The sequence below is a fragment of the Cavia porcellus genome, unplaced genomic scaffold (genome assembly GCF_034190915.1).
Source record: "Cavia porcellus strain 051 isolate PalLab524CR breed Dunkin Hartley unplaced genomic scaffold, mCavPor4.1 scaffold_7, whole genome shotgun sequence".
NCBI classification, from domain to species: domain Eukaryota; kingdom Metazoa; phylum Chordata; class Mammalia; order Rodentia; family Caviidae; genus Cavia; species Cavia porcellus.
The window spans coordinates 80,220,362-80,237,582 of record NW_026947490.1 but is presented as its reverse complement, the minus strand read 5'-3'; the positions used below and the strand labels follow the sequence as shown (position 1 = coordinate 80,237,582).

The following is a 17,221-nucleotide window of genomic DNA, read 5'->3' as shown; positions in this document are numbered from 1 at the left end:
CTTTTTCCTTTTTATCGGTACTAGGGATCGAACTCACAACTGCCTGCTTGCAAGGCAGGCGCGTATGCTGCTGAGCTAAATCCCCATCCCCATAACTTAGTCATTTTTAAAATAAATTAAAAGTGTAGTTTTTGACAATTTTGAAATTATTTTAAAATTTTTATTCTATTAACACATAAAAGTTTATATTCCTCTAGGGGGTAGGCACATGTACTTAGCAATTCTTGATTCTTTTATCCCCCTTCTCTCCATCTCAACTTAACCAACCTCCACATCTAGATTCTCTTTTCCAGTTTTCTTATTCTTTTCCAAATGTTTACTTTTAGCTCATATTTTTGACATACAATGACTACGTACATTGTGAGTGTTTGGTACAGGTACATCTTGGGTTTTTTTTCTTTTAACATCACCTTCTCCTTTGCCTCATCCTTGGACTCTTGGATATTTCAGAAGGAGAAGAGAAGGGCAACTGCATACCAAAAAACTAATCAACAAAATAAAAGTTTCTATTATAGAAAAGATATGGATATCTGGGTTCAAGAAGCACAAAGGACCTCCAAGAGACCTGCTCAAACAGACCTGCAGACAAATTATCATTCCTGAGTTTGATTCCCAGTACAAAAGGGGGGGTGGTGGTGAGTATGTGTGTGTGTGTATATTACATACATATATATACATACACATACATATATATATCAATAGTCGAAACTCAGAGATAAAAGATTCTAAAAATAACAAAGGAATAATGCCAAGTCACATATAAGAGAATATTCATTAGAATAACAGTAGACTCTGCAACAGAAACTTTTTAGTTCAAGATAGAATGGATGATATGTTCAAAGCCCTGAAAGAAAAAAACTGCTAAGAATACTTTATTTAGCAAAGCTGTTGGCAGAAATGAGGAGAAATACTTCTCAGGACAAGCAAAAACTAAAGAAACTCACTGCCACTGCTATAGGCACCACAGTAAACATCTAACGGAATTCTATGCTGACATGAAAAAACAATAACTACTGTCATGAAAGTCTACAAAATACAAAAATTAACAGTTGAGCAATACACAAAAAAAGAGGATAAAGCCTAATAAGTACAAAAACCAACAAAGAACAAGAACTAGAGGGGAAGAAAGAAGCAAAGAACAAAAAGAAAAACTTTATAAAATGCAAGGAGTATGTATTTATCAATAACCATTTTGAATATATAGAGATGATATTCCTTAAGTAAAAGATACAGAATGACTAAATAAAAAAGACTAGTCTTAATAATATACTGCATAATATACTATACAGAAAAAACTGCATTCATCAGTAAAGACACACAGGCTGAAACTGAAAATAAAAACAGATAATACAAATGAAAAGTAGAAGAGAGCAGATATAATAAATAAAATAATTTTAAATAAAAAACTGCAAAAGGGGATAAAAAAGATCACTAGAAAATCTATTCAGCAAGAAGAAATAACACATACATTGGAACATATATGCACCCAACACTGGAACACCCAGTTACATAAAGCAAACAACAGTAGATCTGAAAGGAAAGGCAGATTTTAATAACTAGAGACTTGCGCATCTCACTTCCATCACTGGACAGATTATTCATATTAAAAAAAAAACAAGAAACATTACAATTAAACCATAATACAGCCAAGTGGACCTAAAAGGCATTTATACAGTATTTCTTTCAACAGCTGAAGATATACATTCTTCTCATTGGTAAATGCAACATTCTTCAAGATAGACCGTGTTAGGCTCCAAAATATATCTAAAAAATTTGAAAGGTCAAAAGTACATCATGTATTTTCTCTGACCACAACAGAATAAAACTAGAAATCAACAGAGAAGTTAGAAGTTGCGTAATTATGGAAAGTAAAGTACGTTCTCTTGAATAACCAATAGTAATAACCAATGAAAAAAATCAAAAAGAAATTTTAAAACTTCTTAAACCATTGAAATATAATACATAGAAATAAGTAAAATACAATATATGAAAATCTAGGGCTGGGGATTTAGCTCATTGGCACAAGCACCTTGTAAAGGCAAATACAAGGTCATGAATTTGATCCCTGATACCAAAATGAAGAGGAGGAAGATGAAGGGGAATAGAAAGAGGAACACGAAGCGGATGATCTATAGAACACAGCAAAAACAGCAGTTACAGGAAATAGCAGTACTTATCTTCACTTAAAAAGATTTTAAAAGAAACAACCTAATTCTGCAACTGAAGGACACAGAAAAGAACAAACCAAATCCAAAATAAGTAGAATGAAAGAAATAACAAGAACCACAGAAGTAATGAAATAGGTATCAAGAATTATTCCCTACAAAAAAAAAACCTAAACAAAATTACTCCCCCCCCCCCCACGAAAACAGAAATGATGAACTGGCTTTTAAAAAAGATAAAAATCAATACTCTGACTAGACTTAACCAAGAAAAACAGAAGAATCAAGTATAAAAGCAAACATGAAAAGGGAAATACTACAATTGATACCATAGAGATACAAAGGTTGATTATAGCCTATTATAAACAACTATTTGCCCGAAAATCAGAAATACTAGAAGAAATGAAATCTATTCCTTGGCACATAATAACCTACCAAAACTGAATCATGAGGACAGAGAAACCTAAACAGATCAGTAATGAGTAACAAGATTGAATCAGTAATAAAAAGTATTTCAAAAAAAAGAAAAAGAAAAAGAAAGCAAAAACTCAGGACCAGATAGATGGACTCACTGATGAATTTTACTGGACTTTAAAAGAAGAATTAATGCCAGTTCTTCTCAAAATATTCCAAAGTATTGAAAATTAGGCAACCTTTCAAACTCATTTTCCAAGACCAGCAAATTATCCTGATACTGAAACTAAATAAGGATATAATAATAACAAACTAAAGGCCAGTATCCCTGATAAATCTGCAAAATTTCTCAAAAAAATAGAAGCAAATCAAATCCAACAGTACATCCAAAAGATTATACACCAGCCTTTTGCCAGGCATGGTGGCACACTCAGGAGGCTAAGGCAGGATCGAGGCAGGAGCAAGTGAGTTCAAGGATACCCTGCATTACATAATGAGAGCCTGTCTCAAAACAAAAACAAAACAAAACAAAACAAAAAAAAAATCATACATCGTAATCAAGTGGGTTTTATTCCATGGATACAAGAATGGTTCAACAGACAAAAAGTCACACAAACAGAATGAAAAATACAGTTTATGATTTTAACAGGTTAAAAAAAGTAGCAGATAAAACAACTTCCCTTTATGACAAAGCCTTCAAAAAATAAAGCATTGAACGAGTTCCTCAAATATTAAGGCTATATGCTGCATTGACAAACCTATAGGCTCCATCATTCTGAAATGGAAAAAAGTTAAAATCAATTCTCCAAATGAGAGAAAGATGTCTACTCTCACCACAACAGTACTGAAAGTGTTAAGAGTAGCAAAATAGGAGAAAGAAAAATAAAGGGATCCAAATTGGAAAAAAGTCACCTAAGTCTTAACTTGCAAGGACACAACTTTACGAATAAAATACCTAAAGATTCTGCCAAAGAACTGTTAGAAACAAAGGCAATCTCACCATAGCTACACATTCATAGTTTTAAAATTCTAGGAATAAAACAAGTGATCTCTACAACGACAATTACAAAACACTGATGGAAAAATCAAAGAGGATGCGTGCGTGCATGCGCACACACATCCCTCCATGTCCACGGATCAGAAAAACTAAGACTGCTAACATGTCCATACTACACAAAGTGAACTACACATTCAGTGTAATTCCTATCATAATCCCCAAGACATTCTTCATAGACACAGAAAAGACACTCCTAAAATTTCTAGGGAACCACAAAAGATTTAGAGTACTCAAAGCAAAAGAACAAAACCTGAGGCTTAAACTCACAATTAATCCAGGCATGGTGGAGCATGCCTATAATCTTTTCTACTTGAAAGGTTAAGCCTGGAGGAATCATGTTTGAAGGCTACCTGGGAAACTTTGTGAAAATCCTATATCAAAATAAACAAATAAAAAAAAGGTCTACGGATGTAGCTCAGTGACAGAGGACTTGACTACCATGTACAAGGCCAATCTCTACTATTGTAAAAACATAAACTAATATTTACATCAGGGGACTTAATAAGACCGTGACTCTTCTCTTCCATGGTTATGGGGAACCTCTCCTCTTAGCATCTTATATCCTACTTCACATTGGTCATCCAATAAATGTTAACTGGGAATGGGAAAACTTAAGGAAAACAGGGGACTGAAATAGGAATTAAGAGTGTTATAAGATTTGTTCATCAAAGGCTTACTGGTCAACATTATTATTATTTTAAAGCATTAATTTGTGGGGCTAGGGACTTAGCTCAGCAGTTTAAGCGCCTGCCTGGCAAATGGGAGGTGGTGAGTTTGATCTCTGGTACCAAAAGAAAAAAGAAAAAACATTAACTTGCTAATCTGATCAACAAACTGATCATGAATTCAAATTTGGAACTCTTAATAAAATCCAAGAAAACTACAGTAACCAAAATGGTGGTACTGGCATAAACACACACACACAAAGAAACAGAATAAAGATCTCAGAAACAAACCCACATAGGGATAGCCAATTTATTTCTGACAAAGGCAGTAAGCATATACACCAGAGAAAGCAAAATTTCTTCAAAGTGATGCTGGGAAAAAGATTTTCACATGCAAAAGTAACTAGACTCCTACTTCATCATATAAAAATCAATTAAAATGGATCAAAACTTAAATATAAGACCTAAAACCAGGAAACAAGAAAATACAGAAGAATTATGTCAGGATGCTTGCCTGGGAAAAAGACTTTTTAATATCCCAGTAGGACATGTAATAAAATCAAATATTGACAAATAGGATTAATCAAATTAAAAGGTTCCTGCACAACAAACAATAAAGTGGAGACAACCTATACAATGGGAAAAATAACTGTAAGCTCTTCATCTGACAGGAATTAATATCCAAAATATATATGAAGGGCTGGGGATGTAGTTCAGTGGTAGAGTGCTTGTCTAGCATGCACAAGGCCTTGAGTTCAATCCCCAGTACCACAGAAACAGAATATATATGGAACACAACTCAACAGCAAAAGCCAAAAGCAATCCAAACAATCTACTTAAAAAATAAGCAAATGATATAAATGAAGAGACATGTCTCAAGACACTATACATATGACAAACAAGTATTAAAAAAATTCACTATTACCGATCACCAAAGAAATGCAAATCAAAATCACAATGAAATTCCCATACACCACTGTTGGGAAGCAAATTAGTACAGCCATTCCAGAAATCAGTATGGAGAGTCCTCCAAAAACTAGAAATAGATCATATGATCCAGCAGCCCCACTACTGGGTATATAAAGAACACAGCAGTGGTGATCAGAGCCTGGGAGGGGTGGTGAAAAGGAAGGCTAAAGAGAAGGTAAATAATGGGTACAGAGGTATAGCTGGATAGGAGGAATAACTTCTGTCTACTGCACTACAGAGTGACTACAGATACCAATTACTATATATTTCCAAATTACAGACTTTTAGATTTTTCTCAATATAAAGAAAAAGCCTGAGGTAACAAATACTCCAATTTCCCTGATCTGATTTTATGCATTGAATATATATATATTAAAATGTCACATGATAACTTCTATGAGTACAAGTACTACTTGCCAGTTAAAAATAAAAATATGCTTTGTGAAAGAGTGGCTCTTTTCAATCTATGTATGAGAGAAACAGATCTTTCAGGTATCACCTCTTAATACAACCTTTTTTCTGTTGAAAAGTAACACTTTTTATTGACAGTCACTTTCCTTAGTTCTGTTTATCATTAATTTTGAAAGTTTACTACCAAAGACAATTTATGTACTTTATATAGCACTATACATCTAATTCTCTCTATACAGGAGACATATTTAACATCTAACATCCAAAGCAAATCCTGTGAGAACTACCTAGAAACTTACTGGAAAAAGACCAGGGACTTACTTCAGAATATTATCTATGTTGTGGCTGCATTTTTCTCAGGTTTTCAGTTTGAACAAGGAAGGGGGAAAAGCAAAAGACTACATTAGATGACAGGAAGAGAAATCCTCAGTGTAAGAGGAAACAGAAGGTATAATCAAAATATAAGATGAGCAAAATTTTACAAAACTGTATTACAATAAAAGACACACTGACATCACTCTCCCTCAAAATACCCACCAACACACGCTTCAATCACACTTGTCTCACTATTCTTGTCACTTTAAAAGTCCTCTTTGTTGTCTTTAGTTGTTCTGTCCTGTGCCTTGACATCCCAGAGCTGAGTCAAAACATTTATCTTTCACGATCATTCTGACTTTAGTGCATCATTCCCTGGTATTTCTGCACAGCTTGCTTTCAGTATTCCTCTAAGACCTCTGCTTAATTTGCATCTTCATAAAAGCTTCCTCATAATCATGCCCTACCTCTCCAATCTCGATCTTTTTTCTTTTACTTTTATTATAACACTATTTTCTATTTAAATTGCTAGTGTTCACCCCATTTTATTGCCATTAAGAAATAGGAAAAAGACACATGAATGATCTCATTCTCTTTCATTCATTAGCAAAATTCAACTTCTTCCTGTGTTTTTTATATACATAAATTTAATTCTTCTGTGGATATGTGTTATCTTTAGCTGGGGTAAAACAAGTAACGAAATGTGCATTTGTGTGGATGCTTTGTTTTGGTTGTTAATAATCTTTAGGGATATCAAAATGTTTTTCAACTGGGCATGGTAGTGCACATCTATAATCCCAGCACTCAGAGGCTGAGGCAGAAGGATTGTTGCTGGTTTGCAACCTGGGCTACAAAATGAGCTCGAGGCCAGCCAGAACTGCACAGCAAGACCTTGTCTCAAAAAATACCGCCAAAAATGCTTTTTAATTAAAATCTCAAAATTTCAAAAACTGAACATGTCTTAATGATTTCTTAGAAATTTTTTGTAAATCTAGGATTGTTTTCATAATTTTACCCTAAAATATAGCTTATAAGTTCTATACTTTGTTTTCTGCTGCTTCTGGCCAAGAAAGTCCATGTAATTTACCTGTAATCTCCTACTAATGACATCAGTTGATTCTGCTTACATAATTCCTCATTAGGAATAGTTTTGTGGGAAATAACAAAGAAGTTTGAAAATAAATGCTTTTACTTGTGTAGAGTTCATTTTTAATGCTATCAATGGAAAGGGAAATGAGGATAAGAAAACAAATTTCAGCTAATTAATTTAGGTGGATTGAGAATCTAAAGAAGATTCTCTAGAATTCTGGTAGCTAAGTGGCATGGAACACCAGAAATGAACCTAAGGTCAGGGTCCTATCTCCTAATCCGCTTTAAGATAATGATAGTGTAGGAAAAATGGAGTTAAGCCTGCTACAAATTGTAATTTGGTAGCTAGATGAAACCATGTCTACTCTGAAGAAATAGAGATAGTGAAAGAAAAAAGGAATCAGAAAGTAGAATGAAAAGTGAGGGGGAAAGAGAACTAGATAAGAAAAAAGGCAAAAAAAAAAAAATCAGCTAAATCAAAAAAGTGAATGACAACCAAATTTGATTGCATTTTAACCCACATATCCAGAATTGTAACTTAACTACTCAGATATATGGCAGTGCCTTCAACAAATATCCAAACCAAACACAGGTCTTTGACTATTTAAATGACTATTGACTATTTCACTGAGAAATTCAAATATGAAATGGAAATATGCATAGCAATGTTCTTGAAAGATCTCAATTTCTTAAACATTTAGAAGGTTGACTACTTCTAATATAATTATTGCAGTCATGGGATGGGCGTGAACCTTACTCCATTCATTTATTCAACCAAATAGCTACTGATTTGTTATCTACTTAAGTGCCTGTGACGGATGTTTAATTTAAAGTGCCAACTTAACTAGATTAACAAATACCTACAGCATTACTTCTGCGTATCTGTGAGTCTATTTCAGAGAAGCCTGCTGTATGAGTCATTAAGAAAGGGAAATCTGCACTCCATATAGGTGAGCCAGCCTACCTAACTGGGTAGATCAACAACAACAACGACAAAAAGGCAGGACAAAAGTGGTTTTCTCTCAGTCCAGAAACTGGGACTCTTTTCTCTGCTAAGCACATCAGAACTCCAGGCCCTCCAGGTTTGGATTTGAAGACTTGCACGGGTAGACCCCAGATTCTTAGGCCTTAACACATTCCTGCCAACTTGGACCATTGGTGGTAAATGGGTGTTTTGTACCACTGGTGATACAAATGGATCTAATCACTTTTATTAGTGTTTTTACTAATTAAATTAATAAAAAGCGACCTAGTGGGATAGTAGTACCAATCACCTAGCAGCAAAAAATACAAATTATGGCCTTGTCATAAATATATTAAGCCTCAAACCAAGAGTTACACCATCAACTTTCCTGGTTCTGAAACAGACTCAGAATGAGCCTTACTATTAACACAATTTCTAGCTTGCAGATGGCCTGTTATGGGACTCTGCAGCTTCCATAATCATGTGAGGCAATTCCTCTAATAAATCCTTTCTCACATATCTCCATCTGTATCTTACTAGTTCCATCTCCCTAAAGAATCTTGACTAATCCAGTGCCAAATACTGTACAAAGGTGGTAAAGATTTAAGGATCAATAAGAGGAACACCAGCCTTTTTCACATAAAGCTTACATGCTAGTCAAAGGGAAAAAAAAAATGAAATAAGCAAAATTAAAGTAACTGCAAGCTAAAGTAAGTACTAAAGGAAGTAAATGTACTAAGATATAGAAAAACGTTAATACCTTACTTTAAATGAGGGAGTCCACAAAAACTTTTCTGGAGAAATCAAGGATTTGAAAGACTGGACAGAAGCTGAACACTTCAGAAAAACTGTATGTACAAAGAATTTAGGTAAAAAAAGAGTGTGGCATCTCAGAAGATTTGAAATAAAACTAGTGTTCATGAATGGAACACAATAAACAGTTACAGACAGGAGTCAGATCATAGAGGCTATTTCTGAAACTTCATCTTATAAACGATATGAAGTTCTTCCAAGGTTTCCAATTTAAAGTATAAGACCAGCACTTTCACTGATCTGAAGTGGGACAACAGAGAAAGGAAATTAAATTAAAAGGATACTTTGGAGGTCCAGCTCCAGAGGAAAGTATTGATAAAAATGGAGAAAAGTAGACAGATTTAAGATCCCCATTTGAATTTCATATAGGCATTTAAAAAAAAAAAAAAAAGAAAAAACCCTCAGTCCACTATGAGCTCCAGTCCTTTCTTGCCAGTGTGTTTTACCAGTGTAGACTCAGAACTCTGAGTAGCACAGAGGCAGCACTTTGTAGTCATTCTTAACTCCTCTCTCAAAACCCTCATCCAATCAGATAGCAAATCCTACTGACAATGTTCAAGATAGAGCCAGAACCTGACTACACTACCCCCTGGATACGACTTCAGTTCAAGACACTATACCTTATCACCTAGATTGATGAAACAGACTCCTACTTCTCTTCATATCCACTACAATCTGTGTCTTCCTCCACCATTGCTAAAACAATCTCAAGTTTAAATCAGACATTTGCTACTCAAAATCACATAACAGCTCAGAGTAATATCCAGTTTTAGAAAAACTTTCTGCACTGATGCTCCAACTTTAGCACACATCATATTTGTCAGAAAAGTTAACTACAACACAAGATTTCTAGGCCCCATCACCAGAGATTTTGATTCAGTAGGACTTTGGTAGAACACAAGAATACGTTTTTACCTAGTTTCCAGGTGTGCTAGTTCAGGCCCTCTGATGAGTAAACGGCAAATGTGCAAGAAATTTATTAGGACAAAATCTATAAGTGAAGACAGGAAGAGACTGGCACAACCAGATCTTACTCAGATTCCAAGTGAAGACGAGAGCAACAGAAGATCTGTAAAGTATCTTCTTTTACTGCAGTGAGATTCTAATTAAAGTGTATAACAAGGCTTTGGAGAGAGCTCAAGTTTGCCAAGAACAGACCTGGGGGTGTTCTGGCCATAAGTGGCCACTGGCTCAGAGCAGCTTGTAGAAAGCAGTTTCAGTTCACAGGAGTGAGGGATTCAATTCTGGCATGCACTCACAGAGGCTGTTATTTAATTATACTCCCTATATTTGAAGACCTGCAAACTACATTCTCAAAGTTGTCACACCAAGTAAAGTTAAAGTTGGTGATACTACAAATCAAAGCATGGAGGCTACCCTTTGAGAACCATTGACTCAAATGATCTCCAATCTCTCATCTAACCTTATGTCCTGTTCTCCCATTACTTCTCCAGTTCAGCCACCCAGCTTCCATGCTGTTCCTACTCATTTACTTCCTTTAGCTCTTTACTTTATTTTGTCAGTGAGATCTGTTCTGTTTACCTAAAAGTGCCACCAGTTCACTTTCCCATTCTATTCCACTGATCTTTAGCTCCCTCTCCCTCTAATTTCTTCTATAGCAGCAATTATCATGTAGCAGGCTTCTGGGAGAACATGGCGGACAGATAACAGCTACTACGGAGGCTCTCTGAAAGGCTCGGCTCAGAAGTCAGGAAGGGTGCGGAGTAAGGAGACATAAGCAGGTGGAGATATGCTCTGCTGACTCAGGAACGAACTGGGCTGAGAGAAACCAACTTGGAATGCAGTCCTGGTGCTAAAACAGGAACAGAAAAGCCTCAGGGTGGAGGCTGGAGCCCGCACCATTGGAAACTGCGATTTGGGTTTCCCGCCGTATGGCGACTGCCTCTACATCGGCTCGGCAAGGAGAGAGATGCGCGAAAGCTCTGAGAACGGCAATCTGCGAACGGAGTCGAAAACAGGATGGGCAGGGAGGCGTGCACTGACTTGTGGTGAGGTGAGTGAGAGAAACTGACACTCTACCACAGTTTGACTCCAGCGGAGGACATTCTGGGCCTGGGCAGGTCCTGCGCGAGCAGGGCGCAGTGGTGACTTCAGCCACACATCCCCCTCTCAGGCGGGACTGGTGAAAAGTGCCTGGCCTGCGTGGCGCTGCTGGCGGACCCTGTAGGCTAGCCCAACCCAGATCCCAGAGCCTGACAGTGGCCAGGAGGGGTGGGCCCCACGTAGGCTGCCTGGTCCGTAACTCCCTGGTGCGCTTTGGTGGGTGGGAACACCTAACCGGTGCAATTCGATCAGGCTGTGGCTGACAGGGAGAGAAGCTGGGCCTCTTATATAACCATGCATATATAAGGAACAGAGAATATGGGAAGAGGCAGCAACAAGAAAGGCTCCTCGGCCCCCAATTCTGAGAAACAGGTAATAGCGGACACCGCACCAATAGACATAAAGCGCCATATAGAGAGCCTCATAGATCAGTTCAGGAATGAAGTTATCAATGACCTGAAGCTAGAAGTATGCAGAATAGTTAGAGAAATGCTAAGTACCACCCAAGAAAAAACAGATGGTGGAATGGAAGAACAGAAAAAGAGGGGAGAATTATTTGATGGAGAAAACAGAGAAAGCATAGAATACGTGAAGCAGGTTCAAAGGGACTATCAAGAAACTAAGAAGTCTATTGAAAACTGGCAATAACAGCTTGAAAGAAACTAAGGACAGACTATCTGAACTGGAGGGCAGATTTGTAATATGGAAGAATGAAATGAAAAACTTCTTAAAAATAACAAAGAAACAAACAGCAATAATACAAAGACTAGAAGATGATAAGAGGAGCCATAACTTAAGGATTAAGAACATAAAAGAAGAAGTAGGGACACAAACAAATGAACTACAAAAGCTACTCACAGAAATAATCCAGGAGAATTTTCCTAATTTAGCAAAAGGAAAAGATACTCAGATGTATGGGGCATACAGGACCCCAGCTACCTACAACCCAAACAGAGCAACACCCAGGCATATAATAATAAAAATTCCAGAAATCCAATACAAGAACAGAATATTAAAAGCTGTCAGAGACAAGAAACAGACCACTTACAAGGGAACACCCATCAGAATTACAGCAGATTTCTCTGCACAAACCATCAAATCACAAAGAGCGTAGGGGGAAATAATTCAAGCTTTGAAAGACAATAATCTCCAGCCAAGATTGAGATAGCCTGCACAACTGTCCCTGGAAATTGATGGAAAAACAAGGTGCTTCCAGGATAAAGAGGAACTGGGGGAATTTGCAACCACCAATTCAACTCTACAGAGAGTATTGCAGGATATTCTTAAAAAAGAAAAATACAAAGAATCCAGAAATAGTGGCAGGGAGGCCACAACGAATGGAGCAGAGAACAAAATGAAGACAAACTGACAGCTACTGACAGAAAAAGAGCTCAACAGAAATGAGGCAGAGAAGATTGGATGATAGGAACAGCTATTTTGGAGAAAATGACATCTTAATAGGTAATACTGATTTAGTATCATCTTGTTTTGAAGTCTCATCAAGCTTTTGTTCTTCTGTCTCCATTGGTCTAAATAGGTTGTATCTTATTGGATTTTATTATGTACGATAGTATAAGCAAAAACCTTTTAAAGACAAGATTATACAGAAACCATTGTTCATTTTCTGTTAGTCGATTCTAAATACTCTGTAATGCTGTCATTCTCTTAAACGGTTTTACATTGTTTTGATATATTTAATGCTACAGTATACGAAGTTGTACTCAAGGATTTCAAGGAAAGAGATAATATGGTAACTACTTTTATGTCAGGATTATCTGGTGGTGAAACACTATTCTGCTTAAATGGTTATGTTTTGATCTGCGCTGTTTTGCTGTTATGCCCTCTTTTATCTCAATCTCCACTCCATTATTTACTTATTTTTATCCTTTTAATTAAGGGAAAAATAAATAAAAATAGCAGGATATATTATAGTAACCCACTTTGACTTTCCATTATCTTGATTTAAAGCCCTGTATTACTCTCACCATCTTGTTTTTGTCTGATGTTCCCCTATTCTGTTTTGCTGGATAGTATCAGGTTCGAAAGTTTAGGCATCAGCTGTGAAGATAATGAGATTCATTATAACGCCCATTCTCGTTGACTTGTATCTACTTTTGAAGACCTACAATGCCTCCAATGTTTTGGTTTTGTTCTTTACTGTTTTGTTCAATTTTATTATAACTAATGAGATAGGCAATTCTATTAGAGATAGCGGGAGGCATTATGGTAACCATTGTTGATTATCTTGCATCATGTTTTTACATTATCTATTATGTTCACCCTTTTGATTTGACCGATTCTGTTCTGTTATGTCACATTTGGTTTTACTCTCTTCCAAAAAAGTAATAAGAACCGTGGGGGCAATGAAACCCAAAATGTATAATAGTCATTGTACAAAAGAGAGGAAAAGAAAGTGCTCTAAACTATATAACTGCATGTATATTTGAGTGTATAAGACAGAAAATGATATCACAGAGTTTTATTGGATCATTGAACGGAACTGTTTGCAGTATCATTGTTGGAATGTCCACTTTACAAGCTTTAATTTTGTGACTTGAACAATTATTTCTAAGATGACAATATGTAATCCATTAACTAGTGATTTCCTACTGTTTATTTTTTTTTCCTGTAAATCTGTATAACTTGTACCCATTTTCTGCTTTTTTTTTCTTCTTAAATAAAATTTTAAAAAAAATTATCATGTAGCAAATGAATTTATTTTATGAATATTGGTTATTATGTTTTCCACTAGTAGAATTTAACTTTCTTGGGACATACATCACAGTTTTGTCCAGCAGTGTATTTCAAGTGCTAGAGTTTAGATCTTGAATACCAGAAGCCCATGTATAGAGGCTTAGTCCCTAGGATGGCACTACAGAGAGATGGTGAAACATTCAAGAGGTTGGGGCCTCATAGAAGTCTTTACTTTCACTAGGAGCCTGACATCAGAGAGGACTGTGGGATCCCAGTCTGGTTCTTTTCCTTTCCATTGCTTTCATTGAGAGGCTCTATTGTACCACACATTCCCACAATGATGGACTGTCTGATCACAGGCACAAAGCAATGGAGCCAACTGGTCATGGACTGGGGCTTCTAAATTATGACCTAGAAAAACCTTTTCTCTTTTAAAGTTGATCACCTCAGGTTATTTGTTGCAGTGATGGAAATGCTAACACGTAACAACCCACAATCGTGCCTATTAACCGTTTAGCTTTCATTGCAACAAAAATTTACCTTATAAAGTTTCAGCAAAATATTCACCACAGTTCCATTAAAATGGAGAAAAAAGAAATATAAACAGAATACATGTCAAATATTTTCCTCTAATTAGAATAAATGAAATACAGAGAAATAGAAAATTTAAAAGATATTATCAAATACTTACATTCCTGATACTAATGATACTTTGAACACATGCTGAGCAGTAGAAGATGGATTGCCTAAAGCCACATTAAGTGCTCTGTCGATACTGAATGCCATCTGAGAAAGATAACTTTCTGGCTGCTGTCCATAACCATCGTATGGCACATAGAGGTAAGGAAAGATGCCATGTAGATGAAGACATGTCTTCTGACCTAAAATGTAACATATTATAAAGTTTAGACTTCAGACACATTTTAACAACACAAAACTCAAAATGCAAGTCATTTAAATGTTGTACTAGCAATGTAGCTTACCAAAGAGGGAAACTGACCCACTGCTAAATTCACCTGTATTTAGCAACATTTTACACTATTAGGTACCACTTAGTGAACATAAGCACTGCAGTATGATTTAAATACTGTAGTAGTTTGGAGAAAATACACTTACAATCCAACTAATTTCATGTACTTCACTGTCACCCTACAAAATCATGGAGCACAATGTTATAAAGCTTACAAGATTCACTGAAAATTTACCACATTAATCAAGGAATGTCTGTTTTGGCATTAATGTTTTAAAACAAGAGATTTGCTTAAGACGATAGCTCTCAAAAAGTAAGAGTATAAAAGGAGTTTCGCTATGTGGAATTTTGCTATTGGAAGTGGGAATGAAGGTAAAAACAAAGTTTTGCTGTAAGAGAAAATAGAGACAAACAAAATCAAACAAAACCTGTAGAGATCAGCTTCTGTAATGAACTTGGAATGGGACAGAGGGAGACACAATGGGGAGGCTGAAGGAGGGACAGTCATGCACACATTTCAGGAAACCCGTGTCTATTAGCCAAGGCGCTGAAAATCAGCCAAGGCACTGAAAATGTAAATAGTAAATGACTTGCCAACACACAATCTGGCACAACCAGGATAAGGAACACAGTAACAGAAACAGTAACACATCCACCTGAAGGTTAAGTAACAACAGCAACACAAAGCAGATGCACCATTACTCTCCTGAATTTGGGCAGGGTTGTGTGGAAATGGCTCCTGTCCTCAGAGCACCGTCCCTAGTCCCTTCAGTGGGCATAGGCCACCTGTCTAATTCAGTAGGAAGAACACATCCATTCTCATGCTGTCACTCACTGTCACCGTGCTGTGCACAGCAACACAACCTTCGGACTTCTTCCTCATTGCCACCCCTTCCTCACTCTGTTCACTGTTTCCTTTTAGAAGAAGTAGCTGTTTGATCTCTCTATAAAATATTTTAAAAATAGTTCTATATTCTACTGATATTTGCATTTATGCTTGTTACAAGGAATAATATTAGCCAGTCTTACTTGTAAGGTACAATTATAAGCAAAATTAACAAATAAATCTGGAACAGTTATTATTAAAGTATGGCAAAACTAGAAAGATCAGTCACATAATGGAATAAATTTATAATATCTAAACTGCAATATTCTGATGAAATACCAACCACTAAATCTTTGAAGAATTACAAATTATATTGATTATAGAAATTCCAGTTTCTATTTTTAGAAGTAGTTATGTTAATTTCAAAGGAATAAAAATTATTTTCAGTTAAAAGCAACTTCTGGCTATCATATTTGAAAATGAAACTGTATTATTTCCTAAATACTGTAGTTTTAGAAGTCTTCATACAGGCCTTCACACAGGCTCAGTGAGACAGCACCTACCTGGCAAGTGTGAGGTCCCGAGTTTGATTCCCAGTCCCTCCCCCCCCCCCCGCAAAAAATAAAGAAAATGTGAAAAAAAAATTCTTCACACAAACAAAATTCAAATTACAATAATACACCTTAAGAAATATATTTATTCTACTGATGGAAGATTTACTTAAAAGCATTTTGAACACTTAGTAAATAAAGCTTATAAATGTCAACCTTCTCGATATAAAACCACAATTTTAAGAGCAACTAATATGCTAAACTACAAGGGGAGGAAGGAGAGGAGACAAACATTTCCTCTTAAGTTGATAAATTTAGGATCAGTGATTTCAAAATTACTGATGTAATAGTACATATTATATGCAACTTTATAAGTTCCTCATATAACAGTTTTATGGTCAATATCTTAATGGAATTTTGGGTAAATTTTATGACAATTATAAAACTAATTTGCAATATGGGGTAGGGTATTCAAAAGTATCTTCAAAGACAGCTGTATATTCTTCACACATTTCCTGTGAATTAGGAGCCAGAAAAACAATCTGTTTATAAGCTTTGAAATTACAACAATTTGAGGAAGTATGATTTAGGAAAAAGGAAGAAATTACATATTTAGCAGGCTCTAGGAAGTGCTTCACATGTATTTACTTCTAAAATTTAGAACCACCTTGCAAGTGTCACTGAGGTTAAAGTCACATGGCTCTTAAGGAACTGAATCAGGATTTGAAATGAATGCTCTTTTTACTTAACATTAACTGAATTCTTTTTTCCCTGCGATGAGCAAGTGGAACATTAATTGAATTTTTTTAAAAGTTAATGTTATCTTCTCTAACTTTTTACTTTATAATTGCTTGTTTACTTATCAACTCTGCAGTTTCTTTGAGACTAAACTGTATGCATTTGAATATAATATCCTCAGTACTACGCAAAACACATTGCGTGTATTTAATAAATAGTTATCAAATGAGTAAGTGAATATTCAGCAAAATAGAATAATTACTTTATGACAAAAGGATGATATGAAAGCCTTCAAGTATGTGAAGAAACAAATCAAACACAACAGAGGGACTCTATCAGAACTGATAGACCTATCATCAGGGTTATAAGAGAACATGAATTATATCTGGGGAAGTCTCCTAACTATTACCCTTGCTTGCAATGAATGAAAGTAAGTCCCATATAAAGCTGTAGTGACTATATTAACACAGACATATTTTCTCTAATTGCTCTCTAGTTATCGATGGCTGAGTGCCTTAC

The 17,221-nt window shown here is 35.8% G+C and overlaps 1 protein-coding gene across 3 annotated transcripts in view; it reads right to left on the bottom strand.

Annotated features, from left to right (window-relative positions):
- Positions 1-17,221, bottom strand: part of Rev3l (REV3 like, DNA directed polymerase zeta catalytic subunit) — a 160,693-nt gene that overhangs the window by 90,225 nt on the left and 53,247 nt on the right. For all 3 annotated transcript variants that reach the window (XR_010048503.1, XM_063252366.1, XM_063252367.1), the window contains exon 2: positions 14,309-14,498. Coding sequence is in view for 2 of the 3 variants with exons in the window: in XM_063252366.1 (XP_063108436.1) it covers positions 14,309-14,498 (190 nt within the window). In the remaining variant the exon portion in view is untranslated. The remainder of the gene's footprint in view (positions 1-14,308; positions 14,499-17,221) is intronic.